Below are 24,450 nucleotides of genomic sequence, written 5' to 3' on the forward strand. Positions count from 1 at the left end.
TCTCACCTGTTCTTACTGCTGAGCTGGATGTTAGCATGGTAGGAGGATAAATAGAAGCCTGGGTTTGTCTGAAATTTGAAATAGAAGTGCCATCTCAAACTTGGTCTTTCAAAAACCCCACACAATTTTACACTAGTTCTTCATAGAAAAAGTGACTTGATGTTAGTATATTATACTGATATGATATAGAAAGCTGTGGCTTTGAAAATGCAGTACAGTTTTGGAGTCCTATGAATTAAGAAACTGCCTCTAGTTGCTATGCTCTGTCATCCTAGTGGCAGAGATTCCTGCTGACAGGAGATCCTCATGTCAGTGCTAGGACAAGGGCTGAGCAAGCAGTGGCTGAGAAGGGATGGGAGAGAGCCAGAGGTTTGTTTTGTGGGTGTGTTCTGAAGCAACGTATGCATGTCCTGAGATGCAGCGTGCAGGTGGTTTTAAGTCCTGTTGTAGAGAGTCCCTGGTATTGCAGTGTTATCTACCCAAACACTTCTGTGCCTGGCACAGAAATGGAATGTTGTAGCCAACACCAGCAGAGTAATGAATTGGAACTTCTGGTAACGCTGACACCAACCTTTATCCTCTGTGTGCCTCTACAAGACTTCTGTCCCTCAGGAGCTGTCTGTGGCTGCACTGCTGTCTAAGTTGCGGTCACAACATGAAATCAATGCTGTAGCTACAGCTGCAGGAATTCCAGAAATTCTTGCTCTGGGTTGCCTGCAATGTAAATCAGGGTGAGCCATTCGAAACCAGTGCTGATGCTGGTCTCTGCCTGCTTCATCTCAAAATAAATGCTTGCTTCTCATTAAAGACAATGTGTTTTATCTTAAATTCATTACCAAAAGGCCAGCTACCTGGGTAAACTGCATAGCTTCATGGTTGCCAACCAGCATTTAATTCTGGGGTTAACTTCTACATTATTTGACAGGAGGAAGTGCTACTTTGCAGTGGGTATTGGAGCACGCAGATCCTGATGCACACGCAGTAAGACATGATGTTACCTAGGGATTAAGCCCCAGCACTGCCTTAATTCTCAAGTCTGGTCTGCTGGGAGCGCACACAGGACTCCTGCTCTTGGTACCCTGCCTGGAAAGGAAATGTCTGAGGAAGGACATGGCTTGTTGGGCATGGTGGGGATGGGTTGATGGTCGGATTGATGATCATAGAGGTCTTTTCCAAGCTTGATGATTCTCCGAGTCTGTGATATTTGCAGTGTGGTGCAGAGCCTGCACCCTGGCTGCCTGTGCAGCTGTTCAGCCACGTGCTGCTGTCTGGAGGGGCTGCAACAAACCCTGCTTGTGTCTTACAGCATGCTCATAAATATTTCTAAGGGTTAAAAACAAGATAAACAGCTCTGTCTAGTGGCAATTTCAGTAACTACATCAGAAGGACATTACTGCAGAGTTCAGCCTGGGTCTCTTGAATCAAGTGAGTTTATAAGTATCTTGTTGGCTTGCTTTTCCACATAGCAAATGATCCAAGTCCTGCAGAGACCCAGGTTAGACGCAGGAGGCTGTTCTGGGATTAGTTTTGTCCCAGTTCTCAGAGATTGTCCCCCAGCCCAATGCGCAGTCCTGGTGCGTGTGCCTCACATGCTGCACTTTGCCTCCCCACTGCAGCAGTGTGAAGGCCCCACGTCCAGGCTCACCATGCAGGCTGTGGGCCGCAGCAGCAGACCTGGGGATCTCTGGGCTGTGCAGTGCTGTGCTGCTCCCTGAGGTGGTTCTGACAGCTGAGCCTGGGCTGACCCTGCTCTGGGCCTGCCCTGTGGGCACTGAGCCACGCGTGGTGCTGGGCAGAGCTTCACCACGCAGGGATGGCAGTGGGATGGGAAGCCCAGCAGGAGGGAGCTGCTTTCTGTCACTTGAAAGTGCGTTTAGTGGGATCCAGCGGTGATGGTGGTGGCCGGGCTGCCATCCACAGCCTCAGAGCAGGTGGAAGAGGAGCCAAGGGCAGGGCAGCACTGAGCCACCCGAGGGGAGACTGAGGCTGGGAGGAGGTGGCCGAAGGTCGCCTGGGATCGCAGCTGGAGGCTGTTAGCTGCAGGCAGTGCAGTGAGCTGTATGGGTGCGTGTCCTTCGTGACAGCCCATCTGCCATCTGAGGGGAGTTCTGAACCAATGGTCAAATTCCAAATCCCTTCCCAACTCCAAAATACCGCTAAAAGATGTCACTCATATGGTATTATAAAAATGTTATTCAAAGAATTTCATTTAGCCTTGTGGTTTTGGTGCTGTTTGAAGTGGGAAGAAATCAGCCCCATCACCCCTGCTGAAGTGCTGTACTCTGAATGGATGCACGGTAAGTTCCTGGCAGGGTTGTGGGACTGCCAAGAACCCTACCTGCTGGGTAGGAACACCTTCCTGCATGAGAGCTGGTGCAGGAGGACCTCCACAGAGAGCTTCAGAATGCCAGAGAACTGAGATCAGAGGGCTGTCTGCAGGTGGCTGGGAGATCGCAGGGTTCTGGGTGTGAGCACAGAGAACTCTGTACCTTGAGGTCCAGTTAAAGAAATCTCTGAGCTGACTTGGACTAATTGCCAGCCCCTGATCTACACATGGAGTGGAGCACGTTGCACAGATGCTCTGCTCTTGGTTCTTGGCAGTTGCCAGGCGCTGTCTGTGGAGTTTTAGCAGCCTGATGCCCACGACTTGGTCTTGCTTTTCTTGTTCTTGCTCTGTCACGCTCACTTGTGTGCTCACAAAGATAAGAGATTCCTGAAGCCCAGAGGCAGCCCACAGCCCCGCCTCACACCCACCCCTCAGTGCAGGCTGCTATCTGGTCGGCTCCTGGAGAATGTTTCAAAGCACTTTTTTTTTTTTTGGCATGTTGATAGTACTAACTAAACTAAAACAAACACAAGAAACAGCCTTTTTACCCAAAGGGAGAGTTGTAGTGAAGGGAGAAGTTGGTGAAATTGTTGGAATCATAACTGATTTGTGTACTTCTGTTCTGTATGTTCATGCACATCTGTGCATAGTACAGCCTAGATCTGAGCCTTGAACTGCTTGTACTAATGGTGGTAAATGAAAATACGCAGGCACAAATAGCAGAGGAAGTTGAAGACTCCATATGTTGTTGTGTAATGATGTCAGTGGACAAAGGCTCGAAGGTCAGTGACCATGCTGGAGGTGTCAGACATGGTGCGCGCTCCGTGGATGAGCAGCAGTGTGCCTGCTGCAGCCAGACAGTGGCTGGGGAGCTGATGCTTTGTAGGCTGTGAAGCAAATGACGGGGGGGCTTTTGTTGAAACCAGAGCTCTGCTTTTTATGGGTAGGCAGGCTTCAATTCTGATTATCATGGCAAGCAGATAGAGACCGAAGTGAAACTGTCTCTGGCTGGGAGTCGTGTGCAGCAGAGCTTTAACGTGAAGTCTGAACTTGCATGTTTGAAAGCTCTGGTGAAGCCAACAGAATTTTATAAATGGAATGCATTCTTGATAAATGTCTCCTCCCTTGCAACACCTCCAGTCAGCAGTAGCATTGCCTGCAGCCCTGACTTGCTTTTTGCATAAGCAAAGGCTGAAGATAAGAAGAGAGAAACAGTAATAAAACCTGCAGTCTGCAGATTGCCCTGCCCAGAAAGAATTCAGGACTTTGATTCAGCTGCTGTCTCTGCACTGTTGCTTTACCCCAGTTCTGTGCGAGCGCTTCTCACTGTGCTCCGTCACTTTGTTTGCCTTTATCTTGGGTTGAATCTGGTGAATTAGCTTTCTCAATTATTTTTGTCCAACGCTTTTTAAGCTGTGAGTCCTGGATCACATCTCTCTTCTCTGATTCTCCTCTTGTGCTGAGTTTTCTTTCTTACATGTGTTTTGTAAGTTCTGGCTCATTTCAGTCTCATTGCGTATCAGCATCTCCCGTCGTGCCAGTTCCTTCCCATCCCCATGTCATCTCCATGCACTGTGTTTCTGGGCTGCCTGCCCGTTCTCAGACTCTTTGCTTCAAGATTTCTAGGATCTGCTCTCTTGAGATTTTTTGCCTTCTTTATTTCCTCTCCTGTTGTAATATTTCAAACCATTTCTCCTTTGGCCCTGAGTTGAGCTCTGTAAGCACAAGGAACATCAGCACGTTCTGCATGCTAACTTGGAGCACGCCGAGCTGGGCAGGGTGGCAGGGAGCCTTGATGAGGTGCTCCCAGGGGCCTTGCTTAGAGCAGAAGGGTCTCAGCTGTCTCTGGAGAGCGAGCCAAAATACAAAGTTTTAATATGCTCCAAAGAACAACATATTTGTTAACTTCCATTTGTTAACAGGCTCAGGGAAGGCAGGAGGGAATGGGAAGATTTACTCTGGTAGCTTTGTGTTGTTCTTCCTATTTGCTCTGAAGGGTGTTTCCCACAGACACGCATGTAAAATCGAGAAAGAAGAGCAGGCCAATATGCAGGGGGCAAAAAAACAATGCAATTGTTTTTTCTTTGCCAACATTTTAAGTACTGCAAACGTGAAACAAGTGTGTCAGTTAAAATGTTCCCATCTGGCTCTCAGCCAGCTTCTCTTGCAAACACATTTCCCGATCTTGCTGGAGGTTGCTTGCTATTTTGATATTCTGTTGCTGTTCTTGCAGCTCTGTTTAGGACCAAATGGCTGTTTTGCCTTTTTTTTAATACAGCAGTGTGTATGTCAGTAAGATACAACATGAACTTCCATGTTTAACATTAAATGGACACAATCACCCTGTCATACTCTTCCTTTGCCCTTATCTCTGTGGGAAGCAGGTGCAGAGACACGTGTTACAGAACTTGCCGGCCTGCACACGACTTTGCTCCGGTCCTTGGGAGAGGTTTGTGTCAGACTTGGCAGAGGACAGAAATTTGTTCCAGACTTGTCTTTAACGTAGTATTGAGGCCGCAGCTCCATAGTGTATGTTGCCCAGTATAAATAGCATGATAATCAATAAGGGCTTCTACAAATAGAGAAGAAAACCGCCTTCTCTCCCTCAGGCTAGGATGTGGTGGTGTTCATTAGTTTGTATAAATAGGACATATGGATATGTTCCTTGTAATCCTCCTGTTTCCATGTAGTAAAGTCAGTCTTGACTTCTGGATAGGTTGAAGTGTGCCTTTATGTGCAAGACTCGGAGATTGCTTGGGTCACTGTGAAGCTGCCTTTCCACTAAGCTGAACAAGTTTAGGATTTAACTGTTTAACAAGTTTAACTGCAGCATAGGAAGTTCTGCACAAACATGCGCAAGAACTTCTTTACAGCGAGGTGACGGAGCACTGGAACAGGCTGCCCAGGGAGGTGGTGGAGTCTCCTTCTCTGGAGATGTTCAAGACCTGCCTGGATGCCGACCTGTGCGACCTGGTGTAGGGAACTGCTTTGGCAGGGGGGTTGGACTCGATGATCTCTGGAGGTCCCTTCCAACCCCTACAATTCTGTGATTCTGTGAGGATTTTGCTTTGTATGCACATATAATGTAGATATACTTATATGCAAATCTTTCTGCTTTCGGTGTTTTTTTTTTGCATAACAGATGTACCGTATCGCAGTGTATGACTGATCATGTACTTCTTTTACTCTAAACCCCTTTGTAGTAATGTTACCCTCACCAGATTTCCTCGCTGAGGATGTCTGCACCTGCTCATACATACACATAATCGCATCATAATGTGTGTTTGTATATGCAGAGGCACAGACTTCGTTCTACGTGCACGGGTCCTATGGAGACAGAAGTGGCCAGCAGGCAGTCAGTGGTGCTGGAGGTGTTGTGGGGCAGGCAGGAGCAGCCGGCGGGCAGCAGGGCACGCTGAGTCCGTCCCTGCGGACACGCGCTGTGTTTGGCACGGTTTGTTTATCTTTGCCTTAGGGCTCACTTAAACTAGAACTGATAAACTGTGCATATTTCCTTGTTACAGATTCTTGAATTCTCCCTTATTACTTGGTGTACTTATAAATAACATTTTTTTATTTTATGAATTAGGATTGAAAGCACTGGGGCTCCTATTTAATTACATTGTGTTTCTTATTACTGCCAGACATTCACCACAGCTGGAAGCACTGCAGTGACTACTGAAGGAATTATGCCCTAAGTGGAGTGTGAAGCAGAAATCCCATTGTGCTGTTCTCCAAAGGTTCATGTGAACTGTCTGCTGTAGGTTTGCTCCTTCAGTTCTGGTATTGAACATGTCCTGTTCTGGCAGTACTGCCACTTAGCAGGGCTTACACTTCAAGCACTCTCCTAAGGCTGGCTGCTCTTCTAAGCCAAAATGCCTTAGAACCATAGACTGAATTTGGCTGAAGGACAAAATCTGCAGGGGCAGCTGCTTTTATGCTGCGGTCTGTGTGCATTCTGCAAGAAGGGTTGGTGATAGGGCACCAGAACAAGCAGTGAGTGGTTGATAATGGCTGTGGTGTGCGCAGCGAGGATCAGAGAAAGGCCGTTCTGTGTGTCTGCTCAGTGGTAGGAATGAGGGCAGGGAACATCAGGCAGCAGTACGAGGTGGAAGGCTGCAGCAGATAAGGGCAGAGTGCAGCAGTGGAAGAAAAAGCAGCGCCTGGAGCTCAGGGCCGGGTGGCATGTTTGCAGATAACACATGTGGCTTGTTGAGGCTGTTTAAAACAATTTCTCCTACAAACTGATTTTTGACAGCAATTTAATTGCTGGTTTGCAACTGCATGTGAATTACTGTTTGAACTGTTGTTTGTATTTATCTTCCTCAAATATCCAGCGTTAATTCCGGAGCAGTAGGATTGTCAAGCTACCATGTATATTGTTCTGATCTGCAAATGAAAATAACCATTAGTTAACGTCCAATGGAGTTCATCGGCTAGATGTTTTGGCTGCAACTCTGCTTTATGTGGGCAGAATTTAAATGGGATTGGGGTCAGCAGTAATTCAGTCTGATCAAGGATGTGGGGTTTGCGTACTGCTGAGCTGTGTGCAGATTAGGAAAGGTCAGAGAACTTGCATTAGCTGTAAATGAAAACAAAGATTGATCCATATCTCTATTCTTTAATCATCACCTTGGCTGGGAATCGTGCTTCTTGAACAAGCGGGCAAAGAAAGGTGGCAGATGTTACTTAAGAGTTTCTGTACCTTTGAGCTTTTATTCTCCCTTTCCAGTCGGTTGCAGAAAATGGGCCGTGTGTTTCCTGTGCCAGGACGTGCATCCCTGTGCCGGGGTGTATTGCTGTGCCGGGGTGTATTGCTGTGCCTGCTGACCTCTGCCTACAGCTGGGCTTGGTGGAGGCAAATGGAAAGCATCGCAAAATTCCTCTCGAATCATGGTCAAAACAGAGGCCTTATTTCTTAAATGATTAAGTCATGTCTTCATTTTCATTATGTTCTTGGCATGTGAATACAGAATTTGGAACTGCCTGCCCTCCGCTTGTTTTTCCATGTTGAAGACATTCTAGCTCTGCTGGTGCTTTGTTCCACATGCAGCCCTTTGCCCCTAGAAGCGCAGTGTCTGCTGCTTTGTGTGGGAAACTGAGCTCTATGACTCCTGTGCATCTGGTCTTACCTTCGTAGCACTGGTGTGAAGGAAATAAGTCTGAAGTCACAGTGACTGACTCAACTTTACGTGTTTTCCTGTTGTTTAAAAAGACTTCTCTGCTAATTTTGGTTTTTACTGAAAAAACACTTTAAAGTGGTTATCAGAGATATGCGCTTGTCTGCCCCATGCAGGTCTTTCAGAATGCAGTCTTTTCACTTCTCTTTCTCCAAAGAAAGCAAGGTAGGACAAAACGTGAAGCATGTGTAAGTGAATTGAAGATGTACAGCCCGGTGGAAAAAGGGGGTCATTTGGGATAAGGAAAAAACCTCTTGAACAGATCTCTGTCTTAATGGATTCGGAAGTTGCCTGTTTGCTTGTTAATGTGGGTCTTTTGTAACTGCTAGCTCAGCTGCCTGTTTGGCTTTGTGAAGAGCCTCCCATACTGTAGTTTTCAAATACAGAACTAAAACCATGCTGAGCTTTTCTTCTGCCCTGACAAGAACTTTTATGTATGTGCAGTGGCTGCCTTCCATTTGCTAGCTTGTTCTTCAGCTCTGAGCAAAGCTGTGGATGTGTTAAAAGCAGGCAAAGCAGCCCCATGTCCTGGCAGCACCTCCGCTTACCGGGAGCAGCGTTGCTGCACCTCTGGGAGGGGTAACACATGTTGGTTCATTGTTTGTCCTTCTCTTGCTTCAATGACAGAACGTGGTTTTGCTGTGAGAGGGATAGGGAGAATGGAAAATAGCGCCCTTCTTGATGCAGAGACCTCAGGCTCTTTGTTAGTGACAAGTCAGTTGAGAATATAGATTTCCCCAAACAAACGTGCCCTATATGTATGTGCTGACAGTCTGTTAAACATCCTTGGCCTCAGCTGCTCTATCTGGTGGCTGTGGAGGTATGCGAGGCACGCAGAGTATTTTCTTGCAGGTACTGGCAATGATGGGTTAAGAATAATAACAGAAGAAATAATTACAGAGTATTTTTTTTTAAGTTACATATGAATGCACAGAGGCACATAACTGATGAGAAGAGCTTGCTTCAACATTAACTTGCTAGGCAACATGCTTGGCATCGCTCTGTGCCTCTCTTTGCAGCCATCCAATCATACAGCAGTCCAAGCTGCCCAGGCGCAGAGCCAGCCCTGCCTTTCAGCTGCGCTCCGGGGGCTGCCCTGCCATCGTCAGGGGCCACACGGTTGCATCCCACTGGGCTCCATCGGCCGTCCCAGCCGTGTCCCACAGGGCTGTGCAGTGCAGGGCTCAGCGACAGCCTGTGCCTTCCTTGGAGCCCGGCCTTCTGCCTGTAGGGAGGAGCAGCTCCTGGGTGCGCGTCTGGAAAGGCTGGCAGCTGTGGCAGGGCCAGTGCTCGCGGTGGGAAAGCCTGAGCTGGTTTCAGTGGATCGAGTCCATATTTCTGTTGTGCTCTCCTTCTAGGAAAAAAGAAGCAGAGTATTACTAGGAGCAGGAAAGGTGACGGATGGGATTTAAGGTAGCTGGGTGACGCTGGTTGGTCTCTTGTTCTCCCGGTGCAGGGAGCTGAGCAGCTGCTCACAGTTGCTCTGATTTCCTGAAGAATTGTGTTGTTAGCTGGAAAGTAGGGGAAAAGAAAGTGGTTTGTATTGGGGTGTATGGGAACGAGGTCTTGTAGGGTTAAAATACATGAAACTGAAATGAAGCATTTTTGTTGTGATTACTTTTTCCCCTTCTGTATTAATTCCCTGTTTATATAGAACTTCATGGAAATGCAGCTTTTTTAACTGAAGATGTGATTTCTTTCCTGTCTGAATTGTATTTATAATGATATAAAATAGGGAAGAACAGAGAAACTTTCTTTTTTTGTCTTTCTTCGCTTGGGTGTTTGATTCAGAATATAACCAAAAATACAATGCCGAATATATTTGTATTTAAAATACTTCTGGATGCAGAAATGCCAAGAGTTAATTAAAGCAGTGCTGAAAAATATTTTCTTTCTGAAATCATAACCATGAATTAAACCAAATGGATAATTAGGAATCAGAGTTAGACCATACAGCCAAAAGGCAGAAAAAGGTTTCTAATTATCTTGTAATTTAAATACATCTTTCATTCAAAGAAAGGCTGTGAGAAAGGCTATTTTTAGGCTGAAGTTTTGCAGAGCCCTGTGGTAATGCAGCGTACCTCTAATAAATCTGTTCTCCTTTGTTTCAGAGATTTCCAAGTGCTCATCTGAGAAGCTTGCTGTCTGCGTTTCTCCCTGTGCTGCAACCACTGGGGCTCTGTGCTGTAGTTTTGGATGGCTGGTAGGGGTGTGCTTGCTCCAAAAACATGACTGTGTTTTTTACCCTTGTGATGCGACTCTGCTGTTAGTGGTTTACTTAAAACAAAGGCAGACGCTGGCTGTGGTGCTGGCTGGCCAGCTGAAGCTATCTGGGGTATTTCAAGTATTTCTGGGTTTTCACTGACAAGGATAAAAACATCTGTAGCTGTCTGTCCTTAAAGCTGTGTGCTTCTGGCTCAGCTATCCCTCTTGGAATTCCCAGGGTGTTTGGGAATGCTGGCATTGATGGCATGCAGCAGTGCCATCATTGGCTGTTTCAGACCTCTTGTCCTTGTAACATGAGGTACTGCAGTGGATGTTATCTTTGATAGAAATGAAGTTAAACGTCAACGCAAGGAAAACAGAATCGGGGTACAGGAAGACTGCATGTCTGTTTCATTACAGGATGTGCATGTCTTCGTTCTGCAGAAACTTTTCATCCATTTATTCAGTGCTTCAGTATATCCTGAGGACCATTCTTTCCTCTAAGAAGTTGATTTTATTCCACTAAAAAGCTGCAGTTAAGGCTGCCCTACGCTTTGGGGGAGACGGCAGTTGGTTCACACTGTGCTGCCTCTCAGCACGGCTTAGGCTCGGTGTGGAAGGAACTGCAGAACTCCCCTTCGAGTTCCAGTCTTGTGTGTGAGCGGTGGTTTTGTTGTATCCCCACTGGATGAACTTAAATCTGCTTAAACCCCAGCTTAAAAATGAATTCTAAATCATTAAACTCCTTTACGAGCATTTAGAAGGGAGTTTGGACAGGCTGAGCTGAACAGATCATAAAGGATTGCTGCTAGAGAGGTGTGGGTTGTGCCGGGGCTCAGGCTGTAATATAAGACCACATTCCTTTCCTGTGAGCTTTACTGTATGACTGCTGCCAAGTCACAAGAGTCCATAAAGGCACTTGCAAGCTGATAGACAGTTAAATCCATGGAGAGCATCTGGAGGGAAGCAGGCTGCTGGACGGGAAGGAGCGTCCTCTCCATTCAGCGTGTGAAAGTCCGTTGCTTGAAGCATTTGTGTCTGGTATCTCACATCCCTGAGCTAGGTCTTGAAAGCAACTGCTCTTTTCAAGAAGCCCATATAATCCACAGTGAGGTGATGAAGATCATATATTTCAATTGTTTTCCTATTTAAAAAATCCAGCAAAACTATTACACAGAGCAGGCAGACAGCAAGCTTGGAAATCTGGCATTGTAACACTTGCTCTTCTGTTTTCTCTCAGAGAAAGAGTGTTCTCTTTATTTCATTCTAGCTTCTGGCTTTTGTCACCAAAAGCACCAGGGCGCCCTGCACCACAGCAGCTCCTGGGAGCGCCGCGTCGTGCTGCTGGGCTCCACAGCCTGCAGGGCCAGCGTGGGCAGCCCTGCTCAGCATTCCCTCAGCATTCCCTTTTCTTGCTTGTCCTGGCTGTGGAGCGATAAGGAACACAGAGAAGTAAGCAGGAGGCAGTTTCTGGAATCACAAATTGCTGCTCGCAGTTCTCTTTGTGCGTTTTCCATGTAATGACAGAAATGTTCAGTTTTCCTTCTCTTGCTTTCAGTCTGCACTTTCAGCAACTTTGTCTTTCCTCTCCTGGGAAGATTTGAATGAAGATGTAAATGATACATAAGCCCCTTGATGAGTCCAGGAGTACCTCTTTAATAGCACTCCCTAAAGCCAGCTGAGAAGCAGCTGTGCTCCTACACGTTCCGTACAGCTCATCTTTGTCTCCGTGGCCATCCAGTGAAGTGCCATGCTGACTTCCAGTTTCAGGTGCTTGCAAGGCCTTTCCAAAGGCAGGGGAACCACTGGGCAGGGCTGTTCCCAGCTTGGTGCGATGCTCGGCCTGCTGCAGGACGGCCCTGTGACTCCACAGCATGTTTCTCCTGCGTGACTTGAAAAGTATTCAAACTCACTGCTAACATCCATAAAACAGCTCGTTCCCCACAGCAGCTCTGCTGGGCAGAGTTTCTGCCTTGGGACCAGAATTGCTTCTGTGGAAGAATGCCCGTTTCAAGGTCGCAGTCACCTTTGGTTTGATTTCTGTATAAAACCAGTCTGATTTTGAGGCCAACTGAAAAGCAGTAGTAATGTTTTGTCTAAGGGGACTCGTGTCACAGATAAAAATAATCTCACAGGGCTGCTCAGGCTGAGTGCCTTAGCTGTTCTCCGTCAGACAGAGGCCTTTGGCAAAGCATCACTTTGTCTGTCCATAACTTTTGCCCCCTCTTTTTAAATTCAGACTTTCTCTCTTTTGGAATTTGCTTCCTGGCTCGAGAAGTGTCTCTCTGTCCTCATCTTTTTTTCTCATTAATCAGTGTTGTATGAATTCTCACACATCTCTGCTTCTGATATGCTTGTTTAAGATGAAGGTGTTTCTTTACTTTCTTGCCATACAGCCTTCTACACACCCCTTCTCCTTTTTTCTTCCTCACACCTGCGCTTGCCAGTTCTTGAATTCCACCTGCCAGAACTCCGTTTGCAGACTGTGCAGTAAATGTGCTTTGCAAACTGTGCCTGTGCAACACCTTGCAGTACTGAGCCCTGTGCAAGCACACAGCTGTGCCAGTGTGCTGGGGCTCAGGTGTGCTCCTCTGCTGCAGGAGGAAGCGCTCTGGTGTTACTGTAGGAAATGCAGGGTGGGCTCAGTGTTAGGGAAGAAACCCAGATCCTCTGCCATGGCGTTCACTGATCTGAGCCCCTCAGAAAGGAGCTCTGCATGGACAGCTGGAGATGTGTGTTGTGGAGGAGAGGGAGTAAGCTGAAGAGAACTCTGACATTCTGGTTCTGTTTCCTATTGCATCAATGATGCAGGAGATGTAGCAGAAGTGGGGCTGGGTTATGTGCTTCCCTGACCAATCCTTAATATAATGACTTCTGGACCACTTCCAAAATTGCCTGAGTTAGATAGGCTACAAAAAAAGAAATCAAACATGCGAGAAGAAAAATTCCCCAGTACTGTCGTATTGTTGTGCCCCAGATTTTTGTTTGGTATCCATTTTCTGACACTGGCTTACACTTCGTTTTGCAGAAGTCACTCCGGATACTTGCATTTTCTTTCTTTCTGATGCAAAATGATGCTCAGTGGTGGTAGGAAAAACCAGCAGACAGAGGCAGGGTTGGAACGAAAGATGTAGATGTAGTTCACTGCCTTGTCAGGAGGCTTCCTCATTGCCCTGGGCATGTGCTTGATGTGTTTGAGACCCAGCAATAAAGTGGGAAGAGTTGCAGAGGGCAGTGACAGAGCTGGAGCTCACCAGGTAGGAAGATGAGGACTTGGAAGAGATGCTTAAGTTGTGTTTGCAGTCGCTGTGCTTTTAGCAGAGTTGCTGTGTCTGAGTGCTGAGATGTGCTTAGGGGTTTTGTGGACTTGTTTTACAGATGCGTGTGTACATGTATGTAAAAATGTGTGTAGCTGGTCAACATTATTTTGGTAGAGCTATATGGATTCTTATGCATTGCATATTTAATTGCATTCACTGTTAATGGGCTCCTATCTTAATTAATGTAAGGTTCTTTTGGGGAAGCAAATGAGAACAATTTGAAGATCTGAAGAAGAAAGATAATGAGTTCTGAAAATGATGGTGTAGTGGATGAGAAAATGGATGGATTTAACAAAAGTTGGATCTGGGCTGTGGCCTTTCTTTTTAAGGATCTTTCAGGAAGCAGAGCTGTAAAGGGGCTTTGAAGTTCTGCACAGTAGGTTAGGAAATAAGCCACAGCCAAGGTGATGGAGGAGCAAAGGGCTCAGATAGTATGATAAAAGTTATTTCCTGATGAGAAGATCACTCAAATGATGGCTAGAAAGTACAAACAGAAATCTGACTGAAAATGAGTTAATTGTAGAAAGTTATGCTTGAGCTTAATGAAACTGTACTGCTGAATTTCAGCACAGTCGACAGACTGAATGTGTTTGAGTTAACTGGCAGGTTCAGGGCTGAACCTTAGAGCTGGAAAGGAAAATGCCACTTTTTCAGTGTGTTTAGGTGAGGAATGACCTTATGAGTGCTGATACTGACCAAAAGGGGATGAACTCCTTACATGTGGCTTGGAGAGCTTATTGTGCATTGTACAATGCCATGGAAAAGAACTGGTGAAATGAGAGAGCAGGTTCTCATGCAGCTCCCCCGGGCATGCAGTCAAACGTACCGTTAGGTGCAATTAGTCATGGCCAGCCAAAATCATGGCCTTCTTGATGTCAGTACAAAACTCCTGCAGTCTTTCATGGTGCCAGGACCTCACCCGTTACACGTGTTGATGCATAGTTTCCACTGGAGAAACCTCAGCCAAGAAGCTCAGTGAAGTGTGGAGTCAAAGTAGAGTACAAATGGCAAACTTGAATTGAAGGAGGAGAGGCATGCTTCAGTGTCAGCTCGCTAGAGAAAAGCAGATTGAAGCTTCCATGCCTCACACGCTGCATCTCCCCTGATTCTGTTGCTATGGCATTCATCACATTCCAGTGTTTGTCATGCAGCAAAGGGAGAGCGTGGTGCATCACTCTGTGTTCTCGGCTGTCTGGGTGCCTGGGTCAGCTCCAGCATTTCTGACAGCCCACTTTAGGTGAATCAGTATGTAGGGCTGAGGTATTTCACGTGAGAGGTGCAGGTTTCACCACCTCAGCCTCCACTCAGGGCAGGTGCTCTGCTGCGTGGAGCTGGGCGCAGGGTCTGCCTGGTGCACGGCAGGAGGGAGCTGTGTGCTCCTGGGAGCCCCTCCATCTCTGTCAGTCATTAAGGAAAGTGGTCAGGAACGCAGTGGTTCTTCAGAGTTTCTCAATATTATTATTTTTGATAGAAACAGAAAGTTCATGCCTCCTTTTTGTTCTTTTTTTTTAACAAGGAAGAAATGTTAGCTCCTTGGAAACATGCCTGCAGTAATGACTGCCCCTTCTCTGTCACTTATTCAGGCGTTGTCTGGGCACTGTGCAGGCAAAGAAGGAAAAGAAGAAGAAAATAGCATCCTTCAGCTTCAGAGACGTGGTTGTGCAGGCTCCCAAACTTTCTGTCGTTTCTAATAGCAACCACAAAATATCTTCAGCTGTGGCAAGCATTGCTTCAGTCCTTTTGTTTGGCAGTGTTTGAAGCACCTTATCTTCCTGCTAGGCTCTTTAAATAGCAACATCTTCTGAACTGTTTCTCTTCAGTTATAGGAGTTTGTTCTGCGTTTTTCAGACTGTTCTCCTATGGGAAGGGCATTGTTAGCAGTAATGAGATGAAATTCACTTTCAGGCATGTAAATGGAATATCAAAACTGGAAAAATACCTATAGAAATAAGTTGGAGATGGGTGGACTCGATTTTTGATTTCACAGTTCTCTTTTATGATTCTGATTCACTGCACATTGTGTGAACAGAAAATGCAGGTAGGTGTGAATTTTGGAAAGTTTGGTAACTTCAGTAGAAATAACACACCTGGCAGCAGACAGGCCTTGTCACCCAGGGCCTCATTATCTCCATTGAAGTCCCTGCGAGCTTTATAGTGGAAGTATCGTAGATACAAAGCTTGTTGGAAAATTAAAAGTAACCAGAAAGGAGTTCAGATAATTCTATTGAAGTAAGACAGGGCTCCCATATGTCAATTTAAAATCCCCCCACCCCCCTCCCAGACTCGATCAGGATACTGAAATCTCAGGTTCTCCCTGCTGGAAGATTCTCAGGGGATTCCCTTCATTCCCAGTGAATGGTGGGCGCCAGGCAGCTGCTGGAGAAGGTCTCTGGATCCACTTCTGATGCAGCGAATGCAGGATCTTGCTTTATGTGATACTGCATACAGTGGAAGCACCAGTTACTGCTGTGTCCCATTAGCTTACGCTGACTGTATCTGAAGGACCCCAAAGGCACACTGATGGCTTGGAGTGACTCGCAGTCTGTTGCTGTTAGTGTGCACAACTGGCTGTTACTGGGAGCTGCTTCAAGGCAAGGGATAGGGAGAGAAGAACTTTGTAGTGAAACTTTTTTCATACTCTGGCTAAAACAAAGGCCGTCAGAATGCCAGCATTAACAGATTCTTTTTTCCTACTGTGCAATCTGTTTTTTTCTCCTGAAAGCTTTTTAATTAATGCTACAAAGCATTAACTTTTGCTGATTATTGTAACAACAGCAAAAACAACTAAGAGGGAAGTGGGAAGAACCAAGGAACATACCTCTTGCTGATTGATTTGTAGTTACAATTCAGCTGAACATTGTTCAGAATAAAGTTGTGCTGAAAAGAAAGGGCAGGGGAGGCAGGAGGGGAGGCTGTGTCCCATCCTGGTGGCTGTGAGCGCAGATGCCTGTGCTGCTGGAGCAGCCCCTCCAGCACAGCCCTCCTGCTCGTGGCAAGAGGCACCGCTGCCTTGCTGGGTTCACATCCCTGCCACAGAGGGGAGAACAGCAAACGTATCTCATGAGTGGCCGGGCTGCATCCAGTCCTTTGTGTTTGTGGTGTCCTCTGTCCCTGCTGTTGTTGTGAGACAGTGAGAGCCCTATTTGTTCGTGCATACTAATTACGATAGAGACTTGCACTAATCTGAGAACAGTTGGCTCATTTTCAACTAACTGTAAACAGGCTGCCTGAAGTCACGAAGAGAGTCTGAAAAGAACACTATTGATATTGATATTTCCTAGCTGCCAGTTAATGCAGCGGTGTAGAGCTGAGTGCAGATGGCAGAGCAGCCCTGGAGCTGGGCACAGCTCTGAGCCCTGCTTGTGCAGGAGGGCAGTACCACACAGCACAGCTCCCAGCAGCTGTGCAGGGTTGTTCTGCTGCAGTCAGTGTCTGTGAGCAAAGCTTTTGCTTCACATCTGCTCATACCCCAAAAACAACTGGCACAGAGTACTGATAAACGTACCATATGCCATGAAAAACGTGCTGAATGAGCAGCTAACCATCTGCACGTGGCATCAGAAGAATACAGGGAGTAAGAACAACATGGCAGCAGCTTTGTGTGCTGCTTTGTGGTTCGGTAGCCAAGGACCAGCCCTGTAAAGGCTCCAACCACTGTCAGACTTTGGATATATTGAAGCTTTACGGGTGCATGTGAGTACTGAGCACAGGAAGGGCAGCTCTGGAGTGGCCATGAGCACCAGCATCCAGCTTGCTCTGTTAGCAGTGCACTGAGATCTGTGGCAGAGGTGGTGATGCTCGGAAGCACACTCTTGCTTTGAGTGCAGGGGGGGGATGAATAAGCTTTCGTTCTCCTTGGTAGATTCTCAGGGAATAACCACATTCACCACTGAGCTTATCTGTGTGTGCCTTGTGTTCATCCGCCTGGCAGCAGCCATGATAAGCACTCTTTGGGGGGTTGTTGCAATTTGGTGGCAGCTGGGCCCAGAAACGCTTTCTGCTTTGGTTCGAATTCATTACAGCAGCTGGGGGATTGACTTGGTTTGCAGTAGGTGTTCACAGCTGAACTGGTGGCCCCATGGACACAGCTGGGTGCTGCTCTCACAGGTTTCATTGCTGTGTGCAGTGCTGGGGGGGCTGTGCTGGGCAGAAACGCTGTGTGCCATCTGTGAGAGCCCTGCAGGTGAGCACGTTCAGCTTGGTTAATTTGTACTGATCTGACACTGAGAGCTTACTGGCTATGGGGTGTCAATAGTTACACCTCAGTTTCCTTGTTTTAAATTACATAGTTGATTCTACTTTCATTACAGCTTCAGTTTACTGCAAGAGCCTGTTTCTTTAACACTGTGCGTGAAACTGAGTGCTGAGGTGGCCCTTCAGAACTAGGAATTATCCTTGGAGTTGCATCATATTTAATAAGTACGTATAACTCAGTAATCTTGTAAAAGCTGATTACCTCGATTATTAATAATTAGGATTTATAAGTTAAGTAATATGCTGCAACTGTGTCCTACTGGCAGATCCACAGGGGAAGCTGAGAGATTATTTTAGAAATGTTCTTTATAGCTGCTGCGTAGGGCGGTGCAGTTCTGAGTGACGAACGGGCATTGTGGGGTGTGGGTTGTGTGAAGGTGCTGTGCCAGCGTGGCTTCGTCTCAGCAGCAAGGATCACATCAGGCGGTTTCAGCGTGCTTTGCTTCGTTTTATTCTCGTAAAGATTCTGGTTAAACGTAGTTACAGAGGTGCAGCCCCGTGCGTGCACTGCTGAGCCTGGGGCTGGCAGCGCCCTGTGCCGCACACCCCCACTGCTGGGACGCATCCCCTGCCGCGAGCTGCCCGGCCCTGCGGCAGCGTGGCCACAGGGCTGCACCGCGACGCTTCGGCTGCTGCTCCTTTGGGGCTGGAATCTGGAGAAAGCAAGGTTGTGCCCTGCACGTGGGGGCAGAGCCTCCGCTGCCCCGAGCTGCTCTCGGTGTCCTGAAGGTCGCTGAGATGTGAACGCGGAGGGCATCCAAGGCGGCACGGACGGTGCCACGGCGTGCGGAGCGGCCGGGCCCGGCGCTGGGCGTCCCGAGGCGGCGGGCCGTTCCCGTGCCGCATTTCCCCCGGCAGGTGCGCTGGCGGGGCGGACTCCCGGCCGCGTTCCCGCTGGCGCGAACCGGCGGGCAGCGCCGTGGAGCTTACCGGAAAGCTGCCGCCATCGCCGCGCGGTCCCGCCGCTCCGGGCTGCCGCCGCGAGCCGAGCACTCGTGCGGTGCTCCGCGGGAGGCTCGGGGCGGGCGCGGGGAAGCCGCTCGGCGCGTTGCCGTCACCGGCAGCCCGCGGGGACGCGTTCTCACGTTAACGCCGAGCCGAATTACCTCGCTTTGCCGGAGCCGTGCGGGGCGCGGGCAGCGGTGCCTGCGGGGCGGGAGGTGGCCGTGCTCGGGCCCCGGCGGCGCCGCGCGGAGGTGAGGCCGCGGGCTGCGAACGAGCCGGGCCGGCTCCTCCTCCTCCCCCTCCTTCTCCTCCTCCTTCTCCCCCCCCCCCCCCACCTCCCGTCCCGGCGCGGGGTTGCGGCGCTCGGAGGGCCGATCCGCGGGGCGGGACGCGGCGCTTCCGCCTCGGGGGAAACGGCGATGGACGCGGGCGGCGGGGCGCTGGGGAAGAGGAGAGGCACCGCGCGGCCGCACGGCAAATCCCGGCCGCAGTCCTGCCAGAGCCCCGGCGGGCTGCTCGTCACCGACTTCCCGGTGGAGGACAGGTGCGCCTTCACCCTTGCGCAGCCCGCGGCCACCGTCAGCGCCGCGCCCCGGGGGGGCTCCCCGCGCCTCCCTGCCCGCGTGGGCTCCGAGCCGCCGGCCGGGCTGCTGGCGCTGCTCTCCAGTGCGTCTCTCGGCTTCGTCGCCAACGGCGCTTTCCCCGGCGGCCTGCCACCCCGAGAGGCTCGCGGAGAAGCCGAGGGTGTCTCCCGTGCTGTGACCCCGGAGCGAAGCGTCACAGCCCCGGCCCCGCTCCCCGAGCGGCCCGCCGTCACGCTGAGCACCAACAGCCCTGCCGCGCTCAAGGTGGGCACGCAGCAGATCATCCCCCGCAGCCTGGCATCTGGTAGCAAGGCGACCCACAAGGGTGGCGGGCACGGCGCGGACGCGGGCAGGAGGGTGCTGAAGGCGCGCAGCATGGTGGAGAGCCCCGGGGTGCCGCTGGGCGCCGATGAGGAAACCGAGGGTGAGCCGGACAGCCCGGGCGTGCTGCGGCGCGGCCTGCGCTCCACCTCCTACCGCCGGGCCGTGGTGAGTGGCATCGACCTGGACGGCTCTGCCAACTTCAAGAAGAAAAACAGAATGTCTCAGCCCATACTGAAGGCCGTTGTTGAAGATAAAGAGAAGTTTTCCAGCCTGGGGAGGACAAAGGTAATTGTGCTGTGCTGCGGTGCGTTGGTTTGGGTGCTGCAGGTTACACACCGGCACAGTTTGTTGCCTCCATTTCTTCTGTAATGCTCCTTTATTTCCAGTTTCTTTTTTGCTACCAAAGCTTCTTTGTAATTGCTGGCGAGTCCTGCAAATGGCTTGAGGTGGTGCTTCCAAAGCAGCAGCAGGGATGCTCCAGGCAGCTCCCAGAGTGTGCTGCCAGCCTGGTGCTGCCTTGGCCCAGAGGTTCTGTGTCACAGTCCATGATGCTTCAGAACCTGCAGCCAGATAGCAGTGAACAGGAAAAGAGGCTCTGGTTTTGTTAGGTTGTGATTGTTGGAGTAAATAGACAGACAGAAAAACAAACTTCCACCTTGCTCGGAGGCACTACTTTAAAAGCATTTGAAGAAATCAGAGCACGGCTTTCAATGGAGCAGAGTGCCCAGCGTTAATTCCTGATGAGCCCTAGGGATGGTACGTTTCTGTAGAGTGTTAACACATTAAAATTTCAGTATTAAGCCTCATTACAAACAGTTCTTAAATGTCATACTGTTCTGATCTTGTGGTTTGTTTTTTAATACAATTTGTTACTGTTATTTGACATAGCAGTGGATTTGTGCAGCGTTATGGAATCGTGCAGTAGATCCATGCAGAGGGCTCATTTGTAGCTGCTGAAGTCCTTATCAGCTTTGTGGCAGTTTTTGCCAAATTAAAGATGATGGTTTTGGAGGCTTCTGTGAAGGTGGGAGCGGTGGTGAAGCAGTGATAGATGAGAGCTGCTCCTGCAGGAGGGGTTGGCTGGAGCTGTGCGCAGTTCGACCGGGAGCAGCAAGGAGCGGAGTCTGAGGCGGGATGCCGTGACACTGCCTGACTGCACACAGACTTGTTGCCAGTAGCACTTTTCTGTGAAAACTGACTTAATGGGCCCTGCAGCACCACAACAGCCGTTCTGTTTCAGAGCTGTTTTGGTTCTCAAAAGCGGTGTTTATGAAACTCTTCGTGTGGCTCTTTGCAGTGTGCAGAGCCCCGCGCGGCTCAGACGGAGCCTCGTGTCTCCTGGGGAAGCCCTGAGACTGAGCCGTGCGCTTGCAGAGCCCTCGTGGTGGTGATGCACGTCATGCTTTGAAAGCGTGAGGAAAATAAAACGTTTGGGACAAATGGATATAAACAGCGTGAGAGGAGGGAAGTGCAGAGCAGCCCTTTGCTTCTGTGATGAAACAGTTGTATTCATGAACACGTGTCTGACAGAAGAGGTTTCTGGAGGAGGTCCTGCTTAGTCTGTGCTTAAGTACGGCATGAAGTTGTTACTGGTGGTTATTTTGTTTTCTTTTAACGTGTTTATGTCTCTTTCCTACTAAAATTATTAGAAGAAAACGCTGAAAGGACAAGGGACGTTTGATGGGGAAGGTAAGCCTGCTTCTGTACATTAAGAGGTGCTTAATGATAAGCAGAGTGAATCTAAACATAATTTTGCACAGTTCCGTATTACTTGATTCCACCAAATACCTTGTTTGCCAATAAAGTCACTGTAAAACGGAGCCATAGTTCTGGCACAGCCGTTCTTTAATGGATACTTTAAAGAATATGGAACGATGGGTTACAAATGCATTTTGTTTGAAGAATTTCTTCTCAACTTAAGCTCCTGTTCCTCTGAAGCTCTTAGCCATAGCAGACCTGCAGAGGAGGTGTAGGTGAGGCTGTTTTTCCAGCTGGCAGACACAGCTCCCACAGGTCAGCCTCGGGGTCAGCGCTTGCAACAAATGCCTGGATTGTTATTCTGAAAGTTCAAGGCTAATGCAGCTTTCCCCCCCTTTACACTGGGAGCAGAATGCTGGTTCCACTGCAGTGAATCCCTTGACTTTGTAAATCCTGTACTTTTTTTGCTACCTGGGCTTCAAATTTCAGTGTCAGAGAAAAGCTGCCCGTGTAGCTGCCCTCTCTTGTCACTCATTAGTTCAGAGCTTCCTCGGGTTTGCTGCTGATAGTATTCAACTCAAAGAACTTTTTGCCTGGCAGCAAATCTGTGGCTGTCGCAGTGAAACTGCTGTCATACGACTGCTGCTTCCCTTGGCCCTGCTTAATGCCTCCTGAGGACATCTCAGCTGCTGCCTTCCCTTCCCTTTCCTCTTGCTTCCGTCTTCCAAACTTTACGCTGTGTCCTGTTTGCATCTCTCTGTTTCTTATTCTCATCTTTTCTTGCATTGTCTTCTAATTACTTCCCTGGATTCTGTAGTGCCTCTCAGCATGCAGTTATTGTAAGGGATTTCCTGTCTTCAGAGTATACAGATTACATAGATGGTTCCAAGGAGCAAACAGCAGCCCGGTGTAGCGCCGGGCCGAGGGGCAGAGCAGAGCCGTGCGGTTGGAGCTGATGGCTGCAGGCGCCCGCAGCTCGGTTCGGTGCAGTCTCTGTACATTACTCAGCTCCTAAAGCTCTCTGTCCTTTTCTGAACGCTTTTGAAAGAGCGACCGGGAAGGTTGGGAAAGGCAAAGGGCTGCTGCTCATTGCCTTTGTTGCTAATGGGCACTGCTGAAGCTGTTACAAAGTATGAGAGTTAAAATTCATAGGCTTTATTCTTATTCGGGCAACCTTTGAAGTTTCTGTTGGGAATAGTTCTGCCTTGAGGTTTCTGAAGCCTGGGTCATTTCCTTCTCTTAGTGAGGTGGGAAGGCAGTATTTAAAGCTGATGGAGTAGAAGGGGGAATTGGTATTGGATTTACAATGGCCTTTCTGATGAAAATAGCTAGACCTCCTGATTGATGACTGCTCTGCTGACAGCTCGGTCTGTTTTTTAATTGCTGGCTAATTATGAAACGTCATACAGCAAACCAGGACGAAAAAATTGTTTTCTGTTTTTTTCTTGACAAAGGACGCATCTGTTCTTTAATGCAGGCAGTGTGGATCTTTTTGGTAGCGCCACAGTGATCCATTGTTACTGTACTGCTCCATTGTCCATCCGAAATAAGATGCAATCTTTGTCTTTGGGAGGTTTTGAGCAGCACGTTGACGTTGTCATTTCGTTCGTTGTTTAAGTGTGACTTATTTTTTATGAGAAGCAACTAAATAACCTTGTAGCAATTAATGGCACATTGTTATTGCTTTATAGAAAATGCTGTGTTGTATCAGAACTACAAAGAAAAAGCTCTGGACAACGATTCTGATGAGGAGTCTGAGCCCCGAGAGCAGAAATCAGATGAAAAGGTTATTTTTCCCTATAAGCCCCTGAGATCAACATGGAGTCAGCTATCAGTTGTGAGTATTTAATCACTGCATAGCCAGACAAAGGCTGTCTGAGTTGCTCAGAATGCACTGAAGCAAATCTACTTGCTGCTGAGTCTTTTTTCCTCATCTTTTTTTCCCTTCCACAATATAAAGTTTCTGTGGGTACTTCTATCAACAAATTTGTAACTACTCAAATGTTACCAATCCAGGTTGTGGTTGTGCAGATTTAGATTTTGTTTGGATTTGTAAGGTAGCACATTAGCTTAAAAAGCACAAATCATGTTCTCAGTCAATTTTAGTAGGTTTAGACTCAGGCTCCTGCCAGAATCATTTTCTGTGGTGCCGCCTCTCTCTGTCATTTGCTGGCACAAGTGTGTGTAGGCTCACGAGGATACAGGATGTGATTTGAAGTGACCAGGAAATTTCAGTGTAGTTTAAAATGGAATTAAACAGAACTTTGAAATGCAGAGGACTTTGGATTTCACAATCTTACACTTTAAGATACGTTTCTTTTTAAAACTATGCTGGCCAGAATAAATCAAGCACATCTCTTGTGTTTGTGTGTGTAGTCTGAGACCACCTGCTTTTGCCAGGCTCCAGAGATGGTGGCTTCAGCCCTGCCTGCAGGTGGTGTTGGCAGTGCTGGTCCTTAGAAAAGCTGTGGCTGTGAATGGGGATGTTGAGTCAGTACTGGCTGTAGCCTGGGAGGAGGCTCAGCCCTACAGCTGCTGTCAGTAGCTTGGGGCAGCGTGGAGCAAACCTTACATAGCTTTTAGTCCCTTCTTATTCTTTTCTTTGGTCCCAGTGACTGCTGGGACTACCTGCTGTGTTTACTTTAATAACTATTAATGCTGAGTAAGATTTTCTCAGTCTATCTAGACTGTCTTTTTAGAAGAGCTGTCTTACAGGTGCTGTGACCTTGTGGTTCAAGGTATTGAAATATGAATATCTCCGAGTTGTTAATTACAAAGGAGCCAAGACAGTGTGGTTTTAAAAAAGATCTGCTTTGAATTTTCTTTCAACAGATTGAGTACTTAAAATGTAGTTCATTTTGCTTAATACTGCAAAAACATTGTTTCTAATGAGGACAAATTGGTTTTCTTTTGCCTTCTAGGCAAACTAGCAGTTAGGTGCTCGACAGCTGAGGTATTTCAGAAGGAATGATACTCACAAATAATGACTGCAAAAATGCTAATTTGTCTTGAGACTGAAGTAGAATTGTCTCAGTGAGAACCAGTGGTGTGTTGTGCTTATAATTACATAAACCAAACTCGTTCTTCACCATTTCTAACACGGCAAACTTGTTCTGTGTCTGCACTTGATTTACAAGGCTTGAAGTGGGAAGTAAATGGGAAGAGGTGCTCTGTGAAGATCAAGGGTGGGAACCCGGGAGTCTCGCAGTGTCTGTTTACAACTCTTGGGGAAAAAGTGCATGTTGTCATTTTGTATTAAAAAGAGTAAGTGCTGAATTGTAGCAGGAAGTCAGCTGGGAAATGCTGAAGCGTTGGGTTTCAACGTGTGTTAGGAAAGGCAGAGTGTAGGAGGTGTCTGCTCCTTGTTAGCAGTGACTGTGCTGGGAGATGAGGGGAACGACCACGGAGCAAATCCATCACCTGTGCGGGATGTCCCTGGCCGTGCAGCCCTGACAGCTGATGTTGGTCTGCTTTTGGAGGTGAAACCTTCACGTTTGAGTTGTTAAAGCCTTCAGACTGTAATAAAAAGGTGCTTCTATCTTCTTGCAGTATCTACACATACGTGCAAGTAAGAGACTTCTCAGAGAGCTTTTGAGGTCTCTGAAGTGGGATAG

The 24,450-nt window shown here is 48.1% G+C and overlaps 1 protein-coding gene and 1 long non-coding RNA gene across 2 annotated transcripts in view; both read left to right on the top strand.

The window, feature by feature from the left end:
• The window catches only part of LOC125697309 (uncharacterized), a 61,209-nt gene extending 42,650 nt beyond the window's left edge, over window positions 1–18,559 (top strand). Inside the window, exon 4 of the long non-coding RNA XR_007378756.1 lies at window positions 17,342–18,559. This is a non-coding gene — a long non-coding RNA (uncharacterized LOC125697309). The remainder of the gene's footprint in view (window positions 1–17,341) is intronic.
• Window positions 18,560–18,573: 14 nt separating this feature from the next.
• Window positions 18,574–24,450, top strand: part of ARHGEF26 (Rho guanine nucleotide exchange factor 26) — a 38,428-nt gene continuing 32,551 nt past the window's right edge. The window contains exons 1-3 of the mRNA XM_048954286.1: window positions 18,574–19,423; window positions 20,788–20,827; window positions 22,528–22,673. Of these exons, the coding sequence (XP_048810243.1) occupies window positions 18,650–19,423; window positions 20,788–20,827; window positions 22,528–22,673 (960 nt within the window). The 5' untranslated portion in view covers window positions 18,574–18,649. The remainder of the gene's footprint in view (window positions 19,424–20,787; window positions 20,828–22,527; window positions 22,674–24,450) is intronic.

Source organism: Lagopus muta, chromosome 9 (assembly GCF_023343835.1).
Source record: "Lagopus muta isolate bLagMut1 chromosome 9, bLagMut1 primary, whole genome shotgun sequence".
NCBI lineage: Eukaryota > Metazoa > Chordata > Aves > Galliformes > Phasianidae > Lagopus > Lagopus muta.